Consider the following 20,157-nt stretch of genomic DNA (forward strand, 5'->3'; position numbering starts at 1 on the left):
TATCTTAGCATTTGCTGAGAGAGTCATGCTCACTTTTCCAAGAGGAATTTCACATATTTCAGAACTCTATCCATCTTTAAAAAAAAAATGGCAATTTGTTCGAAGAGTCCCAACTGACCCTATATTCCATTTTTGAAGACTGGGAGGGAAAGATAAGATTTAAGATGAAAAAATGTATTGCGTTTAAGAGAGACACTTTTCTCACACCTATCAGGTTGCTGAACATTTTGCTCCATTAATTATACATCTTCATCTATTTGGGGAACATTTATTTATCATAAAGATACATATCCCTAGTTTAGCTAACAAATATTAAGTGTACCTGCTTAATACATAAAACAAATTTCCAAACTGATAGAGAAAATAATATATGTAGTACAAGAACTCTGTACCATTCAAATTTTTACTATGAGATAGTTATCAAATTACTTGCTGCTAAAAAGGACAATACTAAAAAGGAGAGTTTCACATTTGACAGTGGAACTTCTTAAACTGTCATCTGCAAAATATGTGGCTGCAATGTGATATAATCTGAATAAGCATGATTTTTGACATTAGCTATTTCCAACTCCAGACTTTCTTGCATATATACCCATGCAATCCCCACCTCACAGCTATGTTTGTATATGTAAATGAAATAAAAAGATATACGTCTAAATAAAAAGATGTAAGACCAACAGAGTTCTTGAGTTCTTACACAAATGTCTTTTCAAGTTTCTGAGACATTAATTTCTTCAAATGTTCCAGACTGCCCTGTCTTTATGACTTCATATTTTAAGAGCCCAACTAGTTAGTTTCCTACATCTGAACTTCCAGCTTTGAAATTATGTCAAAGCCACGTGCTCTTCATAAATTGTACTGAATTACTATTATTGTTGTTACCTCTGAACATCACAAAATTACGTACATTATCAAACTATAAGAACTTAGAAAAGATGCCAAGTGTGTTTCCTTTCTATGTGCGGAAACAGCAGTTACAGTATCCTTGTTTTATTCCTGTTTATAACTTTAATCCTAAAGTTATGTTTTTAGCAAGGCATTTCAGAACTTTGAACTATTAACAGATCAGTAAGAAAATTATGTTTTAAAAAAATGTTATATAGACAAACTCTACTTCATTAAATTATTTCTAATTAGACAACAGTTTTTGAAAGTCCAAAATTGGAAAACTAAGTAAACTTTTTTTTTTCTGTCTTGTAGTAAGAGATATTAAAACGATAGTTTCCAGCAGTGATAAATATTAACCTGAACAGATTTGCATCTGTTGAAAACTATGTTTATGTCTATCTCTTTCATGAGACATACAGCTCCTCCAAGGCAAATTATGGTGTCCATCAATCCTTTGAAATCATAACCTTTCACAATGTCTGGTACACTGAGGCACACAAATTCTTGCTGGTTAGAAGCATGGACAAGCAGGTGGTTCAGAATTATCACTTAAATATAGGTTATTTGTTAAATTACTGGAAATGAGTAAAATGTACTCTACACTGAATTGGACAATCAATAACCAACTAAGTTCTAAACATAGAGGATAGGTTTCCTGCCACAGGCCCAGAGCCAAAACAAAGGAGTTAGGAAATCTCATGAGATAGATCTAGTAGGGAAAATACTGAAATAGTTATTATGTATCACTACCTCAGGGAAATCAGAATTAATTTAAGGGTCTATTTCCCCATGTGCTAAATGGAGGGCAAAATGCACTATTTTCAAATATTATGAGAGAAATTAAGAGAAATGTCCACATCTTATTATTCCTAAATAATTACTATAAAATAGGAAATCTAGAAAAATGCTTTCCAACTAGATTTCAGTGCTAATTTTCCTAATATCTCGTACCAAGTTTTTTTACTTCACAGAATAATTCCCAATATTTGATTGTTCATTATCATAACAAGATACCACAGTATGGGTAACTTTTATAAAAGTCAGTAATGTGCGATATGCACATCCATTTATTTGTACATTAATCATTATTACAGAAAAACTAGGGGATACAGATGTCACTTAAAATCTCACTCTTGAATGATGACCACTGTTAACATATTTGTAAATATTCCAGTGTTCCATGCAAATATGTTTATATGCTATACATAACCTGCTTTTTCCTCCATTCATTAATACATCATGAATCTTCCTTTGTCAATAACAATATCTATACTTTCTGAAGAGTTTGTTAGTATTCCACTGGAAATAACCATTTCTTTACTCTTATTTACTAGTATTTAGGTTTCCAAGTTTTCATTATAAACAATGCTGTGATGAACTACTTCCTAGAAACCTGCATTTTTGTGCACTCATCTGTCTCTCAGAAAATACTCCCAATATTCTGTGTCAAAAGGTGTGAACTTTTTTAAGGCTTTTGATACGTATTGCTCACAAGTCCTCAAGGACTCCGGTACTGATATATACTCTCACAAGTCGTTATTTCAGCAAGCTCCTTTCCAACATCCATGAAAATGCGTATTATTCTTTAATCTACACAGGCAGGTGAACAGTATCCTATTGTTTTAATCAGCATTAGTTACCGATTTAACATTTATTCTAATTGGCCATTTTAATTTATTTTCCCTCTACAATTCCTGATCAATATTATCTATTGGTTGTGACTTTTCTTTATGGATTTGAGAATGCTCTTTATGAGTTAAGGGTATTTGTCATGCATGTTGTACGTCATCAGTTTATTTGCCTTTAATTGTTGATGGCATTTTTGCCACATGAAACTTGAAGGACTTGGAAAAGCAGCAAGGTGTGTCTCCTGCTTTCCTCTTCTGCATTGCTGTGTGTAAAACTAGTGCTAACAAAGGATCCTTGTTTTATTCCTGCCCGTAAATAAGAAGGATTTTACTATTTCTGCACTAGGCACCATGCCAACTGTTTGAGAGTGATAGTGAAATAGGAGCGAGATGATGAAGGAACACTTCCTTTGCATAGTAACTGAATCTAAAAAACAAATTCAAACACCTTTTACATCCAGTGAGCTATTAACATAGTTTTTCTCTTTTGATGTATTAGTACTAAATACAGTAAACCTTACTTTGTCATAGTGGATTTTCTAATATACAGCCCATAAACTAGTACACTGAAGTATAAAATAGTAATTTAAAGTACAGACTGTGAAGTCAGATGACTGGTAGCTCAATCTTTGTTCTGGTATTAACTAGCTATGTAACATAGCACAGTGATGTCATGTCCCTACACCTCGACTGCCTCATGTACAGAATGGGAATGGTAATAGCATACCTGCCCCACAGGGCTACTGTGGGGATCAAATGGGATACTGCGCATGGTACTTGGCACACAATAAGCACCAACAGTAACTATTATTAAACACTGCTGGGCTTGATATTCATTTTACTTATGAATTTACCATGTATATTCCCAAATGAAATCAGTTCTTTGTTTTGGCAATCCATGTTATTTGGTATTCGGTTTACATTAGCTTTTAAGAACTTTTGGGTGGCTTGCTTTCTCTCCAGATACCTGGAAAAATTAGTATTTTATAGAAACTAATATTTTTGTAAAGTGCTGCTTTTTATAATCAGCCAAAAGATCTACAAAATTTTCAGGCAAGAGGGAGAACAAGCAGGTGATGTGATGGGAGAAGTTAGAGGGGTAGACAGGTCAGCTGTACAGGGAGCCCCATCTCTGCTACAGCCATGTGGATCACAAGCACTTAATGTGAGGATGCTGAACTAAAACTAACATATCTCTCCCAACTCTATGATGCCTCTGAGTGATGTTTGACATGTAGAACTAATTTGTGTCCAAGTTGTTTTACTTACAGCTATGCCAAGGGAGAAAAAAACTCACAGGATGCTTCCTTTCTATTATTACTACTACCACTCCAACATTTTAACTGAAATGAACAGCTAGTGTAATGACATTTAAAAAAAGGATTACATAGCAATAATGTTGGATATGTTCTCCTAGAAAAAGTAATGAAATGGATTTAAGAGTTGAGTATGCATACGAAAACCTCAAGTTTTCAAGAGTTACTATTCAACCGTCCAGATGCGCTGAATATTTAATTTTAATCCTTGTGTTCACTCCTCTATCACATCAAACTCCTAAATGGTTGTTTGGAGGATTTCAACATAAAGCAAAAAGTAAGTATTATTCTAAAATTAGGATAAACAAGGTAGTTAAGTCCTACCTCAAAAAAAAAAAAAAAAAAAAGCCATAATTTATCCAGATTTCGGAAAATAAGCTCTTAGGAAATTTTCACTCCTTGGACAAATGTAAATCCTTTAAATTATAAGATATTCAATTAGAAAGTACAGACAGATAAGCACCAACAAAGATTAAGGTAACAACTAATAACCACTACATTACTTATTATGTGATAGGGATATAGTACTTCCTGTTTATTTCATCACTTAACACTTCTTACCACCCTCTGAGGTATTTCTGTACCTTTTAACATCTGAGGAAATTGGAGCCCACAAAGGTCAGATCACTTGGCCACTGTACTGGGGCTAAGATTTAAAATTAAAATTTAAATTTAAACAATTTAAATTTCAAAGCCTATACTTTTAATATGTGCAGTCAAATGAGTAGCTGAAAGTAAATGTGGCCATATAATTACCTTCAGAACTTTATCCCTTCTAACTCTAATACCACTGACAATGGAAAATTACTTTTAAAATATACCATTTTAAAGAATAACCATTCTGGAAAGCATATTAAACTGAAAAAGAGCCTTTAAAATGTTACTTAGATGTCAAATTTGTCATCAAAATAAGTAATAACATTATTTTATTGGATTATTTGTAGAGGAGTCAAAGATAATTTCTAAATTAGACATGCGACTGCAACCCAAATTTATTCAATTTTTTAAAAAGTAATAAAAACACTTTTATCAAACACTTCTGTTGAACATGTTTCGGTAAAACATCTTGAGTTTATAATCCCAAATATCAGACTAGTAATAGAAATGGAAAAATAATTTGAATCTATTTCCATGGTCCACATACACTGAAATGTGAAACAAATAAAACAGACATCTTATAGGACTATTTGGGCTTCAGAGAAAATATCAGGAGGCTAACACACAGGCATAAACAATCTTAAAAATGTCACCCTTTATGAATACAAACAAGTAGATTATATTCTAGACTTTGTTTTTATTATTTCCCAAATTATAAATATTTTAGATATAACCCTATTATAAATATAAATTCAATAATTTTATCAAAACTTTAGCTAAGGAGAAATGAAAATGTATTATGATAGTCTGACGTTATTTAAAGCTGAGTTTTCATATTTAGGACATAGAAAATTTTAAAGGAACACTTTAACTGAAGCAATTTTCAAGGTAAAGATAAAGGTTCTATTTTAGTAAAATGAAGTCAGGAAGATTCACTTAAAAGAAAACTGGAAAAAAGTCCCCTTTATAGCAACCTTTGTTAAAAAAAAAAAATTCTAACTATTCCAAATTCTTTCAACTTAAAAGAAGACTGCCATCTAGGTGAGATGTTTACAGTAGATATGCAATAGATAGATACACAATGTTCTCCCTAAAGAGTGCTTTTTGCATCAGATCTCAGAGTAAAAATAAATTGAATCCACTTTTCCATTTAGGTCACACCACAAACTAATGTAACTGATATTAATTCCACTGAGTAAAACTGCTACACAAAATCTCTTAAAATTATTTAGCTTAAGATATTTCTTTCTCCAAAATCTATACAATAATTTTTATGCTTCCTTTTATTTTATCTATAAATACAACTTCAACTATGAAATTCAGTTCAATACTCTATATATGTCAGGCAGAGAAGCCTACCACAAATCCTTTGTATTTCTCTCCTACTTAGCTGTGAAAAAGGAAAAGAATAAAATTTTTAAACAAAGTTCCTGAATTGGCTCAAATATACTTACTTTTAGAAACTCACATTTAAAGCATAACAACTGTCTCCAAAGTGACCCTGTTCTCCCCAACAGCTCCCAGGTTACCTTCGAAAACAGAGTATTCCATACTATGAGGAAATCTGAGAGTAGGACACACTGACGCAGGTTCGGCTGAATGGTTAGTCCCCTATAATCTTGCATAGGCTTTCAGGAAGATGCTCTGAGATGATGAGTGTAAGATGATAAATTAATGGGGAGAAAGCTTTGAAGACAAATGAAGACACTGGAAAACAAAAGGCTGAAAAACTGAAAATTTTATAGCATGTTCTGCTGAAATGATACATAGTTTTCTCCTCAGAAAAGAAGAAGTATTAAAATACATTCTCCCCAATGGACATTGGGGAGGGGAGGCGAACCATAAGAGACTATGGACTCTGAAAAACAACCTGAGGGTTTTGAAGGGTCAGGGGTGGGAGGTTGGGGGAACAGGTGGTGGGTGATGGGGAGGGCACGTTTTGCATGGAGCACTGGGTGTTGTGCAAAAAGAATGAATACTGTTACGCTGAAAAAATTAATAAAAAGGGGAAAAAAAATTAAAAAAAAAAAATAAAATAAAATACATTCTCAATTTTGGTTTTTCTCAGGAAGACAATAATGATCTGTGCCAAAAGATTTCTCATCTTGAAATGAAAGTGTATGAAGGAAAAGACTCCTTAAGAAATATATACCAACCATACCTTGATGAAATTTATTCCAGTGTGGGGTAGAGCTTCTCCAATTCTAAAGGTAAAAAATTGGTCATTTTATTCTACTTTAAAAGGCATACAGATTTTACTGAAATGATAGCCAATTTCAGCTTAGAAGATACAGGTTCAAGGTCTGTTCTTGGTTATTCCAGAAACTCTGCTTGCATAGTGTTCATAATTTCAACAAGCCCTATAAAACTCTTCCAAAATGAACTTTTCAACCTACTGAACAGAATTCATGCCCACACGCTGATGTTCACTTCAGCAGCATTTGTCTCTGTGAAGCACATCAAAATCACTCAAACATCAAATTGCTGATTTGATAGAATGATTTATTTTCCCATTACAGGAAAGTCATGAGTGACTTGCTCTGAGGTACGTTTTTGAGCTATGAAGGACATCTATTAGAAAGCTCCACACTTGAAGGTTTCTCTTTAGATGATAACATTTTATGGCTGGACAGTCTCTGCAGGTACCAGATTTCCTGTCGTATCCAACTGCATACATTTACAAGTGCATGCAGAAACGGGACACTCTGCATGGTCCCTAAAAAAAATAGGTCAAGTGACAGTTAAAAATCTAAATTAAGCATATACATACACATACATTTACCTATATACCTATCTCTATGCAGAATGCAATGTTCAAAATGGTATTTGGAAAAATACAGGAATTAAAACCCAAAGACAAAAAGCATGAAAAGAATTAAATAAAAAATGACTGACAAACTGAATTGGGGAGAAAGTTACTGAAAAGTGAATTGCTTTACCTTTTAAATACATAACAAGATACCTGATTTATAGTTAGGAAAGTGACAGGGATGTGCTTGGAGTTTTAATTAAAACCAACATCACAAACTGGGCATAAGTTATAGCAACAAGGAGTAAAGGACCACCAGCACTACTTAAAATAGAACTAAATATGGCTTGAGTCTCTATTGCATGAAGTGCTTACTTACTATAGAAGAAGTTTATTTAGATGATAACTGATACAGTTGTTTGATAATATTTAGATGATAACTGATACAGTTGTTTGATAAGTATACTCCATCATTTAATTTCTAATTTCAATTACATACTATGATAGAATATTAGGCTAGTTGTAAAAAAACAAAACTATAAACATATCCTCTCTTCAAATAATGCTATTCAAACATTTAACCCATACATAATATTTAAACTATTTCTTCTATGTAAGTGTTAATTCTATACTTTAAGATTACATAGGATATTTCATGACAGAAATGGTGACACCACCTTTGTTAACTCAAGTGACATCAAAAAAGAAATTTATTCTTTGGCTATATACACCTGAACTATTTAAAAGACCATCTGCTCTACCTCCTCCAACTCCAAGCCTATTAAAGAAGAAATGTACTGATTACCTGAACCAACTAAGCATATGACCAGCATGTCCACCATGCCTGCAATTGTGACACCATGTGAACCAGTTGTTAAATTGAGCTAATTTTTTATCCTTGCTCAAGTCTACTTTTTCATCTGATTTGGATCCTCCTATGGGTTAAAGAAAATTATCTTCATTAACTGTCAAAATATTTTATTCAAAGTTTCTTAAAAGGTATTTCTAAAACTACATCAAAATACAAATCACACATCATACTGAAATAGCAATGTTAATGCCACGATCTAGTTTAGTTTGAAAAACTACTGGATAACAGGAGTTTCCTTACATTTTTAATAGTCAATAAAAAATGGAAAAATCTCAGTTATCAAATCCAGTAAGAAGCAATCTGAATTAATAACCTTGGAAAAACAATCAGTTTAAAATCTTCCCACAGAGAAAATACCACATCCAGTTTATAGCTGAGTTCTACCAAACCCTGAAGGAACAGGTAATTTTCATCTATACAAACTTTTCCAAAAAACATTGGGGAAAATGCTGCAATGCACTTCCTAAGGCTGGCATAACTTGAATAACAAAAGCAGACAAAGATAACATGAGAAAGGCAGATTATAGGCCAATCTTTCTCCTTGAACAGACATAAAAATCCAAAGGAAAACATGAGCAAACAGTATTGTTTAGTAATTTTACTTCTAGGTACATACACTAGAGAAACTTCTATACATGCCAAAAGGATTCATATGCAGAAATGTTCACAACAATATTGTTCGTAACATTAAAAATCTGTAAACAACCGAAGTGTCCACAACCATAGCAGAGTGGAAAAAACCGTGTTACAGTCCTGAATGGAATACCAAATACTGGGGTGCCTGAGTGGCTCAGTCGTTAAGCATCTGCATCTGCCTTTGGCTCAGTTCACGATCCCAGGGTCCTGGGATCAAGTCCCACATTGGACTCCCTGCTCAGTGGGAAGCCTGCTTCTCCCTCTCCCACTCCCCCAGCTTGTGTTCCCTCTCTCCGTGTCTGTCAAATGAATAAATAAATAAAATCTTTTAAAAGGGAGGGATACCAAATACTAATGAAATATGAATAAACTACAGCTACATTCATCAGCATCATTAAAAGAACCCAAAATCAATGTTGAACAAAATAAAGTAAGCCAAAGGATATATTCTGTAAGATTCATTCATATGAAACTTAAAACACAGACAAAACTAAATATGTGATAGAACTATACAGATAATCAAGGAACCAAATAACACACAACTTAGAGCAGTAATTACCTCTGGGAAAGAGGAAAGAGGTAGTAGTAGGCAGGGAATAATGAGAAAAGGCACTGGTACAGTCAATGTTATCTTAACCAGGACAGAGGCTTCATTGATGTTTGATTTATCATAGTACCTGATATATTTTTCCTATCTGTATTACAGTTAACCAAAAAGTTAAAGAAAAATGTATTATTACACATTCATGTTTATATGTGTGTATCTTCACATATATATTTACATAACTTTTAGTGCTCAAAAAATGCTCATTCTATTAATTGTGGCTATCTTAATGTTTTCTTTTGTTCTAAAACAGATCAAATTAAAATATTTTAAGATCATATATAATTAGGGACAGGAATAGAAAAATGAGTTAAGTAAAAATATTAAGTTTAATTAAGCAATTGTATACCTATTAACACATGATGCTGTGTTCAAAATTTTACCTAGACCATTCCTGGTCATAATTTAAGACTACAAAGATAGTCTTACAAACAGTTTTTTTAAAAATACCCATCTGTTTTTGCTAATGATAGTAAAGGATTTATGGGTGATTGAAGATATAATATGTATAGGTGGTTAAGATGTAAATACACTGAAATTCTTACAAAAACTTCATAAAAATGATTCACAATGAAAGGGAAGAGGAAGAAAACAAACAGAAAGAAAATAGACCTTTTAAAGATGAACTATTTTATATTGTATAGAACTCATTAAGTGAGTTTCACTTTGTTTTTTAAACTTCTAACACACGGAAAACAGACTGGATCCAGGACAGTTTACTCCTTATGTTTCTCTGATGAAGCTGAAAATATTAAGGTCTACCTCACTGCCACATGAAAAAGGCTTTTTAAAGACCAAGGAGCTTTAGCAAATGATATATCTGATAGGGAGTTAATAACCAAAATATTATATAAAGAACTTACATAACTCAACACAAGAAAACACACAATCCTATTAAAAAATGGACAGAGAATCTGAGATGTTTTTCTAAAGACATACACACGAAAAGATATACATCACTAATCATCACGAAAATACAAGTCAAAACCATAATGAGATATCACCTGACCCCTGTGAGATGGGTAGAATCAAAAAGATAAGAAACAACACGTGTTGGCAAGGATATGGAGAAAAAGGAACTCTTATGAAGTGTGGGGAATGCAAACAGAGCAGCCACTGTGGAAAACAGTATGAAGGTTCCTCAAGAAATTAAAAACAGAATTACTATATGATTCATTAATTCCAATATTGGGTATTTACTCAGAGAAAATGAAAACACTAACTCAAAAAGGTATATGCACCCCTATGTTTATTGCAGCATTATTTACAATAGCCACGACATGGAAGCAACCTAAGTCTTCATCAATAGACAAATGGATAAGGAAAATGTGGTATACATATACAAGTAATATTACAAAGCCATAAAAAGGATGACATCGTGTCATTTGAGACAACATGAATGGACCTAGAGGGTATCATGCTAAATGAAATTAGTCAGACTAAAAAGGACAAATACCATACAATTCCATACGTAAATGGAATAAAAAAAATAGACAAAAAGCAGATCAGACCCATAAATACAAAGAACAAAGTGATTGATGGTTGGCAGAGGAAAGATGTTGGGGGTTAAGCAAAATGGGTTAAGGGGAGAGGGAAATACAGGCCTCCAATTATGGAATGAGTAAGTAACAAAAAGCAGAGCATAAGGAATACAGTCAATGATACTATAATAGTGATGTAATAGGACAAATGGTAGGTACACTTGTGGTGAAAAAGGCACAGTGTATCAACTTGTCAAATTACTAAGATGTACACCTCAAACTTATGAAACATTGTGTGTCAACTATACTCAAAAAAGATTAAATAGTTTTAACTTTCATTTTTTAAATTTTAGATAGTTTTAACTTTTAAAAGATTCATACTGAATTACAAAGGTAAGTGCTATAGAACAGTTGAAGAAACTAGGGTTTCATGTAGTCATTACCTACTACTATACTACTACTACTATTACTGCTACTACTACTACTACTACTACTACTACAAGTAAGAAGGAAACCAGTACATTATCTAACTCTAAAAAAGGCATCACTCCTTTATATTAAGCTCTATAAGGGCAGGGATTTTTGTCTTTTTTGGTTCACTGTAACATTCCTGGTACTTAGAACAATAGGTGTTAGATACTTGTTGAATAAATAATGTATAAAATGCTAAATCTGTTGGGCGCCTGGGTGGCTCAGTTGGTTAAGCAACTGCCTTCGGCTCAGGTCATGACCCCAGAGTCCTGGGATTGAGTTCCACATCCAGCTCCCTGCTCAGCAGGGAGATTGCTTCTCCCACTGACCTCTCCCCTCTCATGCTCTCTCTCATCCTCTCTCTCTCATAAATAAATAAAATCTTTAAAAAAACAAAAACGAACAAAGATTTAAAATGCTAAATATTTATAACAAACATCATAGTTATAATTATTTATAAATAATTACAAACAATAATTATAAACATTATTTTCAATAGAATTCCAATCTTTAAAGCACAATTGAGTATAAAAATATGCAACCCTCAGTTAAATAAGCTTATGGAAATCCTGGCCATTTGGATCATGAACCATGATGGATGGATGACATCTCTAACTGCAGACAAAGAATCAGGGGGGTTTGTACACCCCAATCTTTAAACTGCTTCAAGCTAGCATTTTATTTCTATTAGGTCCTGTCTTATTTTGGAACTCAGAACCTTCTGATTTTATATATTAAAAAAGAATACATTTATTACAGCTAACCGTTGAAAAATGAGTTTGAACTGTGTGGATCTGCTTGCGTGTGGATTTTCTGCAGTATGGTACTGTAAATATATTTTCTTTTCCTTATGATTTTCTTAACATTTTATTTTTCCTAGCTTACTTTACCATAAGAATACAGTATATAAATACACAAAGTATACAATACATGTTAATCAACTGTTTATGTTATTAGTAAGGCTTCCAGTAAACAGCAAACTAGTAGTAGTTAAATTTTGGAGGAGTCAAGACTTATACCTAGATTTTTGACTATTCAGAGGTTGGTGCCACTAACCCTCATGTTATTCAAGGGTAACTGTATTTCACAATTAACTCAGCTCAGCAATCCTTTAAAGATTATACATTGTTTCCCTAATTTTCCTAGCAAATTTATTTCTTGATTTACTTTCCTAGGCCCTTGTCACACAGATGCACCTGTTAGTTCCCATATACTCTCTGTACTTACATTCACCAATCTCTACCCTAGTTCATGCCTTTCATTCCTGTCCACACCTAGAAAGGCTTCTCTAAAATCTTCACTCCCAAACTTTTTTAAAGGACCTGCTTAAACAGCATCTTCTTTCTGAAGTTTTCCAGATATCCTTCAAAAAGAAGTAATGTTTCCCTCTTTCAAGTTTCCTGCTACTTTTTTTATACAATGTTCCTTATTCACCTCAGGGAGCTAAACATGTTTCAGAATACAGAATGTTTGGGATTTTAGAGAAATAATGAGCAAACACGGCAATTCCAGGAAAGTCTGAGGCAGCATTCTGTAATCAAAGGCCTTAATAGCCTCATGTCAATTCTGAACAGGTTTTTTGTTTGTTTTTGATCATAGGATTTTCAGATCTTTTTAGAGATTTTGGAATGGCAGGTTAAGGGATTCCAGACCACTATTTATTTTCTTAAACATATCATTTCTTATTTTATCCATGCTCATTTTATACTATAAGCTTCACAAGGATCTTTGATTTATCTCAGCATTTCAGTCTTATCTTAATAAGCATTCATATACACAAAAAATTATTACTGAAGCAAATTTCTGAAGCAAATATGAAAAAATGTTAACTTTATAAACCTGAGTATTGAATATTCATTCATTAACAGTCTCTATAACAGAGAGGTTGAAATGCTTTGCTTTTCCTTCAAATTTTAGAAAACTGATTTTCTTTTTTTTAACCTATTTCAAAAATAAAAAAGATTGAAAAGTTAATATCTAGCACAGAAAGAATAGTACTCATGCCACTATAGCTTCCTGGGGCTTATGGTCTGAAAGATGTATTGAATCCAACAATTTTTATGTACCCCAGTTCATATATGACTTATTTATGCAATATTTTGTCTTGTTCTTTTCCTGTAGAGGATTTTTATTCCAAATTATTTTCTATTTACTAGTATCAGGACCATAAAAGTGATCAACAATATATAATATATATATTATATACAATATATAATATATATATAATATATATAACAATATATAAAATACAAATGAAAATCCTTGATTAAAATTTAAATGAAAACTAATATATAAATTTGAAAACATTACAAATTGCCTTTGTTAAAAAAGGGCATCAAACTTGAAAAATAATTATTCAGGTGTAATTATATAATTATATATAATACATAATACAGTATTATATTATAGTGTATAATATATATTATATAACAAATATTCAGGTGTAATTATTCAGGTATCCAATGATACCAGCAAACCTCCTTCACAGATGTTAATATAAAACAAACTATTGATATGAACCAACTGCAGAACAGAATTACAAAATTTCATAATTAAAAAGAATCTCCCTCTAACACCTTATATAAACGAGGGCTAAAGTAACTCAGTGTTACAGACTGAATGTCACAGAGCTAGAACTAATACAATAGGCATTCTCACACCATATCCAGTTCTTGATTATACCAGTATGCTAAATTCTTAAATGTTTTCAATTAAAATTTCTGCCACAGTGTAATTTTCAAGTTAAATAAATAACTATTTCTAGCCACTGGATACATTATATTCAACTATCTACTGTTCTCAGAATTTTTTTTCTATATGTACCATAAGCAGTAAACAATAATCATAATACTTCTAACCATTAAAAAAATACACATATTCACTACATAACTGACAAATATAGCAAAAGCATCACCAAAACTTGAAAGTAAAGGGATGTGATTTCTAGACTTACACTTTCTCTACATATTCACAGGTAGATTTTGAAGATTAAAAAAGAGAATATGGGGGCACCTGGATGGCTCAGATGGCTCAGGATGGCCTTCGGCTCAGGTCATGATCCCGGGGTCCTGGGATCGAGCCCCTCATTTGGCTCTAGCCCCTCATTGGGCTCTCTGCTCAGCAGGGAGCCTGCTTCCCTTCCTCTCTCTCTGCCTGCCTCTCTATCTACTTGTGATCTCTGTCAGTCAAATAAATAAATAAAATCTTAAAAAAAAAAAAAAAGGATATGAAAGTGCTTTGAGAACCAAAAGGTCCTTATGCGTACAAGGTATTTGTTAATAAATGAGGGTGCATTGACTTTTAAACAAAAAATCTGAGGGATCTCCTCTTAGAAAAAGTGGTAAGAAAATAGTGTAGTATAGGATTACTTCATATTTAAGATCTTTTCACAAACTTTAAATGGACTATCATTGTGAGGTTACTTGTGATATCATGAATACAGATTTTACTTTTAATGTATAGATTTTTACAAATTCAGGAAATACAAAATCTCTGAGCCAGCAAAGTGGCTTATTCCTAGAAATAATATAAATCCAACCTTGTAAGTCTTCTATTGACAACATTAAATCAGTTATGTAGAAACAATTTCAGCCCAGAAAATATATTATAGAATTATGTCATACCGGGACAGCTAGAAACAGGTGTTCCCATATTAATGAGGCAAAGTGCACATCGAGGAAGGGGTTTTCGACAGCCAGGGCAACTTGTGACTTTAGATTTTGTTGGTGACCCACTGACACCATACTGACTAAAACCTCTGCCCTGATGAGGCACAGTTGAACAGCTGTAGGAGATCGACTTGCCACAAAAATTGCAACTCACAAACACCTATACAACGAATAAAAGGAGGAGTAAGAATAACGCAAACTTTATAAATAAAATTCAAAGTCTGATCCTAACAAACTATTCTTAAATAATTTTTAAGGTTTACTTTATATTATAAAATAATTTGTTATCTGCTAAATTTGACTAGCTTTCATCTAGGATTTCCACTTAGCAGTGACATTGAGTACTTCTTCTCTGTTACCTTTGTTTAGTTATATCCTTTCTAACACCACTGACATCTGCAGAAAAACTTGGAAACATTAGATAACAACATTTTAGAAATAACAAAGACTTCAGAATTCACATTGGAATATTACAAAATAACCCAGTGTAAGTTCTGATCCAAAGTTCAATGATTATATCTCCTCGACCAAATTTTCTTATAAAGCAAGCATTCATTTCCTAAGACAAAAAGGAGTTAAGGACCCTATAATGTCAAACAGCTAAAATTTTAGAATAATAGTAATATAAAATGTTCATTTTGCTTTTATATTAATTCCTGGGCTCTTAAACACATACAGATTAATAACAAATATTATCATGTAACGCTATTTTACGAAAACTCAGGTTGTTTTAAAATAATCACTAATTCCTCAACTTTCTAAAACAAGAAAACAGCACCATCCAGTGCTCACATTGAGGATATACTCAGTATTTAACGTCCAAATTTAGATACAGTGATCTCATGTTGTGTTTCATGTGATAACTGAGCTCATGTTTTTTAAAATAGTAAAACAATTTCCATATTAAATTAGACAATAGAGAAAAAAAGCCAAATCCTGCCTTATTACACCTAAATAATGCAGAAAAATTTAATATATAAATGGAATTTATAAGACAGTATAATAGTTGGGATTTGGAAAGGGCTTGGAATAAACTAGAAAAGAACTCTAGGATTGATTTAGGTTTGCCGAAGACCCTCTAGGCCTGCTGTTGTTTGCTCTAGCTCAGACTCAAGCACAAGCCACTGAGCTGATCGTTAGGAAGTGGCAGGACCGAAAAAACAAGATGGTCAAGGATGGAGTGACGTCTGGGATAAATAAAGCATTAATAGCTACTCATAACCAAAAGGATGAGCTAATAATAATTTATTAAATTGAGCTCTAAATTTACCCAATATCACATGCTGTGAACACTTCTCTTTGAGCTACATTAAGCATATGTTACAATTTGATTCTCCCCAAAATAATGTACTTACTTACCTGTGCTAAAGGCTTAGAACTGGGATCCAACTTACTCCTATGAATATCAAACTCAGCTCGTTTGTGCCAAAACCTCCAGGCATCTAAAAGATTTCTATAATTCTCAATCCAGTACTGAACTCTTTCATCTTTAAGAACATCTAAAGGAGAACCCTAAAAAAGAAAATATGAGTTAATACAGTTGTCTAAAATTTTTCTGGCTAAGCCACACAAGTCCAAGTAACATATGAGTATGAGTCACACAGAAGAAATAGGCTCCCTTTTTGCCAAAAGCTGATGAGGGTAAAGACAAAATAATGAGGATAAAAAGATAAAATAATGAGGGTAAAGATAAAATAATTGACGGAAACTTCTTTAATTTCTTTAAGCTGGCCTCTACTAATGACATAAGTACGTACTATATACATTATCATTAATCCTGGCCAGGAAAGTGTAATTCTCTATCCCTTATTTAAATTAAGGACCCAAGAGTAAACAATTCACTTTCCTACTTGAATACAACAAAAAGTGATGTGAATACTTTGTCCCCAAAATTAAAACCCCTGCATTCATAAAATCTGGTTACTATTTAATCCAAATGCATACCAAAATTACTTCATCACATTTAAAATAATACTGAACCTCATCCTTTGTATCTAGCATGTACTGTGCATGGAGATGCTCCTTTTGTACACATATTTATCTGAAAGTTAAACCTGTTTATCCTCTCTTTTGCCCTCAATTAAAACATATATTTATTACTTTAAAAATTAAAACAAAAACAAAAGCAAAAAACAACCCCAAAACCAAACCAAAAATCTTCTTTCATTTTTCTATCCCAGGCCATAATGAAAAGCAACAATTTCTTTACCTTAAGCTTACTTTAGATTTCTTCTCAATAAGAACTTCAATTTCTTGCCAGTAAGGCTCTTCCTAGAGGTGTATTTTCCCTGGCAGCTGTGACATTTCACATTTCACCTGCACTTGCTTTGGGTTTTCATAGAATGCTTTTAGCCCTGTCCAAGATATCTTCCTTAAGTTCACATGATAAAGAAAGTAGAGAAAGTCTCAACTCCCAATGATGCCACGGGCATCAATCTGAAGCCCAGTTTTGGGGTACCAGACAGAAAGGTAAAATGTTAGAGAGAACTTAATGTATATCACTTACGGAAAAAGGGAAGAAACCTGTAATAGCTAACAGACAATCTATCTTTAGACATTCTATCAAAACAGAAGGAGCTTATCTTTCCCCTATTAATTAGGTATTCATTTCTGTTATCAGAGGTAAATCCAGCTAAAAGAACATGTGGAAAACTCATAGCTGATAATTTCACCCCTTAAAAAAGTAAACATCCGGGGCGCCTGGGTGGCTCAGTGGTTTAAGCCGCTGCCTTCGGCTCGGGTCATGATCTCAGGGTCCTGGGATCCAGTCCCACGTCCGGCTCTCTGCTCTGAAGGGAGCCTGCTTCCCTCTCACTCTCTCTGCCTGCCTCTCTGCCTACTTGTGATCTCTCTCTGTCAAATAAATAAACAAAATCTTAAAAAAAAAAAAAAAAAAGTAAACATCCTCCTAGTTCTGATAATGACCAACTAGCCAGAACTAAGCACTGAAGTAGAATATAACTCCTAGTTTAAAAAGAAAATTCAGGGTGCCTGGGTGGCTCAGTGGATTAAAGCCTCTGTCTTCGGCTCAGGTCATGATCTCAGGGTCCTGGGATTGAGCCCCGCATTGGGCTCTCTGCTCAATGGGGAGCCTGCTTCCCTTCCTCTCTCTCTCTGCCTACTTGTGATCTCTGTCAAATAAATAAAATCTTTAAAAAATAAAATAAAATAAAAAAGAAAATTCACAGAAAAAGGGAGAAATCTTCATACCCCACTCTTTCTCCTTCCATGGCAGTAAGGATAAACTCAGAAAGAATTTGGACAATTCATATTTGATAAATCTTCTCTAGATCTATATAAATCAATAAACCTAAAATTAAGCTGCAACAAAATCTACAGAGGAAAACAGTTCAGAGATTAAGATTGGAAAGGCTTGGGAAATAACTTGAGCTGCCCATAGATCCACAGTAACAAAACTTTAAGACCAAAGTGAGCAGCAAGTAACTGAACTCCAAAAGCATTAATCAACATTCTTCAGAAAAAGGTAAAAGAACCCAGATCTCTATAATGTACTATACATAACATCCAATATTCAAATGAAAAACTATGAGACACAAGCAGGTAAATATAGTTGAAAGTCAAGGAAAAAAGGCAGTCAACAGAAACTAAGCCTAAAATAGCCCATGTTAGAGTTAGCAGGTAAAATCCTGAATGCAGCTATTGACATATGCTCAATTAGTGTGCACATAGGGATCGGAGTGAAAAATGTAAACTATTAAAAAAAAACAGATTCTAACACTAAATTATACAAGAGCTGAAATTAAGAATGTGCTGAGGGGCACATGGGTGGCTCAGTGGGTTAAAGCCTCTCTCTGCCTTTGGCTCAGGTCATGATCTCAGGGTCCTGGGATTGAGCCCCACATCCAGTTCTCTGCTCAGCAGGGAGCCTGCTTCCCTCTCACTCTCTGCTACCTGTGATCTCTGTCTGTCAAATAAATAAATAAACTCTTAAAAAAAAAAAAAGAATGTGCTGAAAAACTTAACGTCATATGACATAAGAGTCAATGAACAAATCAACAGCATTTAACCAATTTGAAGAAGTGAGGAAAAAAGGATGGAAAGAAAATGAACAAAGCCTCAGATATCTATGAACACTATGAAATGGTTTAATATATACATAATATGAGCCCAAAAAAGAGAAGAGAATGAGATTGAAACAGAAAATACATATATAAAGAAATAATACACCCAAACTTTGCAAAACTAATGAAAAACACTGACTTGCAGATCCAAGAAGCTCTGTGAACCACATACAGGGCAGAAAGACGTACAACTAGGCATTGAGGGTAAACTGCTGAAAATCAAAAGCAGCCGAAGGGAAAATGAAACATTACATAGGGAGACAATAATTATAATAGCTGACTTCTCTCCATAAACAATATAAGGCTATTTGCACTCTGTAGCCACATATCCACAGTTTGATTTAATAGATGCAAACTCATTTCAGTAAGAAAAAAATTATATACTTTATTATAGAATGGGCAGTGGCCTGGTAAGTTGCTAGGTTTATACTGTGGCTCATAGGTCAGGATCTATATTTATTCATAAGAAGGCAGGGTTGGAGGGGGCATTTTACTACGTTTACCCAGTACAGAGCATGCTATTAAGTGTCTGAAAGGAAGGGGATAGGAAAAAGGATACCATGAAAGGATAAGATTAGCTGGAAGGCTATAGGAAATCTCAGGGAAATGTTCTAAATTTTCACCATATTTCTATCAAAAATAAAGAAGGGAACCTTTGACAGAAATCTCTTCTTAACTGCTGGACAGTAAGAACTAAGAGTAAATTGATGAACTGGTTACCCCAATTCAGAAAAAGGGAAAATGAGAGTGAAGAGAATTGTGGTATAACTTGCTTTCTGCACTTCAAGCGAGACTTAGTTCAGATCAGGGAAAGGTAATCTCTTTTGTAGAAGGTAAAGTTTTGTGAACTGGGCAAATTAGAGAGAGGTTCCTCTGCTCTGTTTGAACTTTATATAAGTTTAAAATAACAATTCCCAAAATGAAAGGAAAAACTGGATAACCCGTGCAGGAGGCTGATGGACAGTAAGAGAATGTAGAAGTCTGCTACAGCTCAACTGATAAGGTTGAAGTTAAATGCTTTCTAATCCAAAGCAATCTACACATTTAATGCATTCCCTATCAAAATACCATCAACATTTTTCACAGAGCTAGAACAGACAATCCTAAAATTTGTATGGAACCACAAAAGACTCTTAATAGACAAAACAATTCTGAAAAAGAAAAAC

The 20,157-nt window shown here is 33.4% G+C and overlaps 1 protein-coding gene across 7 annotated transcripts in view; it reads right to left on the minus strand.

Moving 5' to 3' along the window:
• Nucleotides 1–6,481: 6,481 nt before the first annotated feature.
• MIOS (meiosis regulator for oocyte development) overlaps nucleotides 6,482–20,157 on the minus strand; it is a 38,126-nt gene continuing 24,450 nt past the window's right edge. For all 7 annotated transcript variants that reach the window (XM_046021319.1, XM_046021318.1, XM_046021313.1 and 4 more), the window contains 4 exons: nucleotides 16,269–16,421; nucleotides 14,865–15,069; nucleotides 7,984–8,113; nucleotides 6,482–7,145 (listed from right to left, as the gene is read on the minus strand). In XM_046021319.1, the coding sequence (XP_045877275.1) occupies nucleotides 7,049–7,145; nucleotides 7,984–8,113; nucleotides 14,865–15,069; nucleotides 16,269–16,421 (585 nt within the window). In that variant the 3' untranslated portion in view covers nucleotides 6,482–7,048. The remainder of the gene's footprint in view (nucleotides 7,146–7,983; nucleotides 8,114–14,864; nucleotides 15,070–16,268; nucleotides 16,422–20,157) is intronic.

This window comes from Meles meles, chromosome 10 (assembly GCF_922984935.1).
Source record: "Meles meles chromosome 10, mMelMel3.1 paternal haplotype, whole genome shotgun sequence".
NCBI classification, from domain to species: Eukaryota; Metazoa; Chordata; class Mammalia; order Carnivora; family Mustelidae; genus Meles; species Meles meles.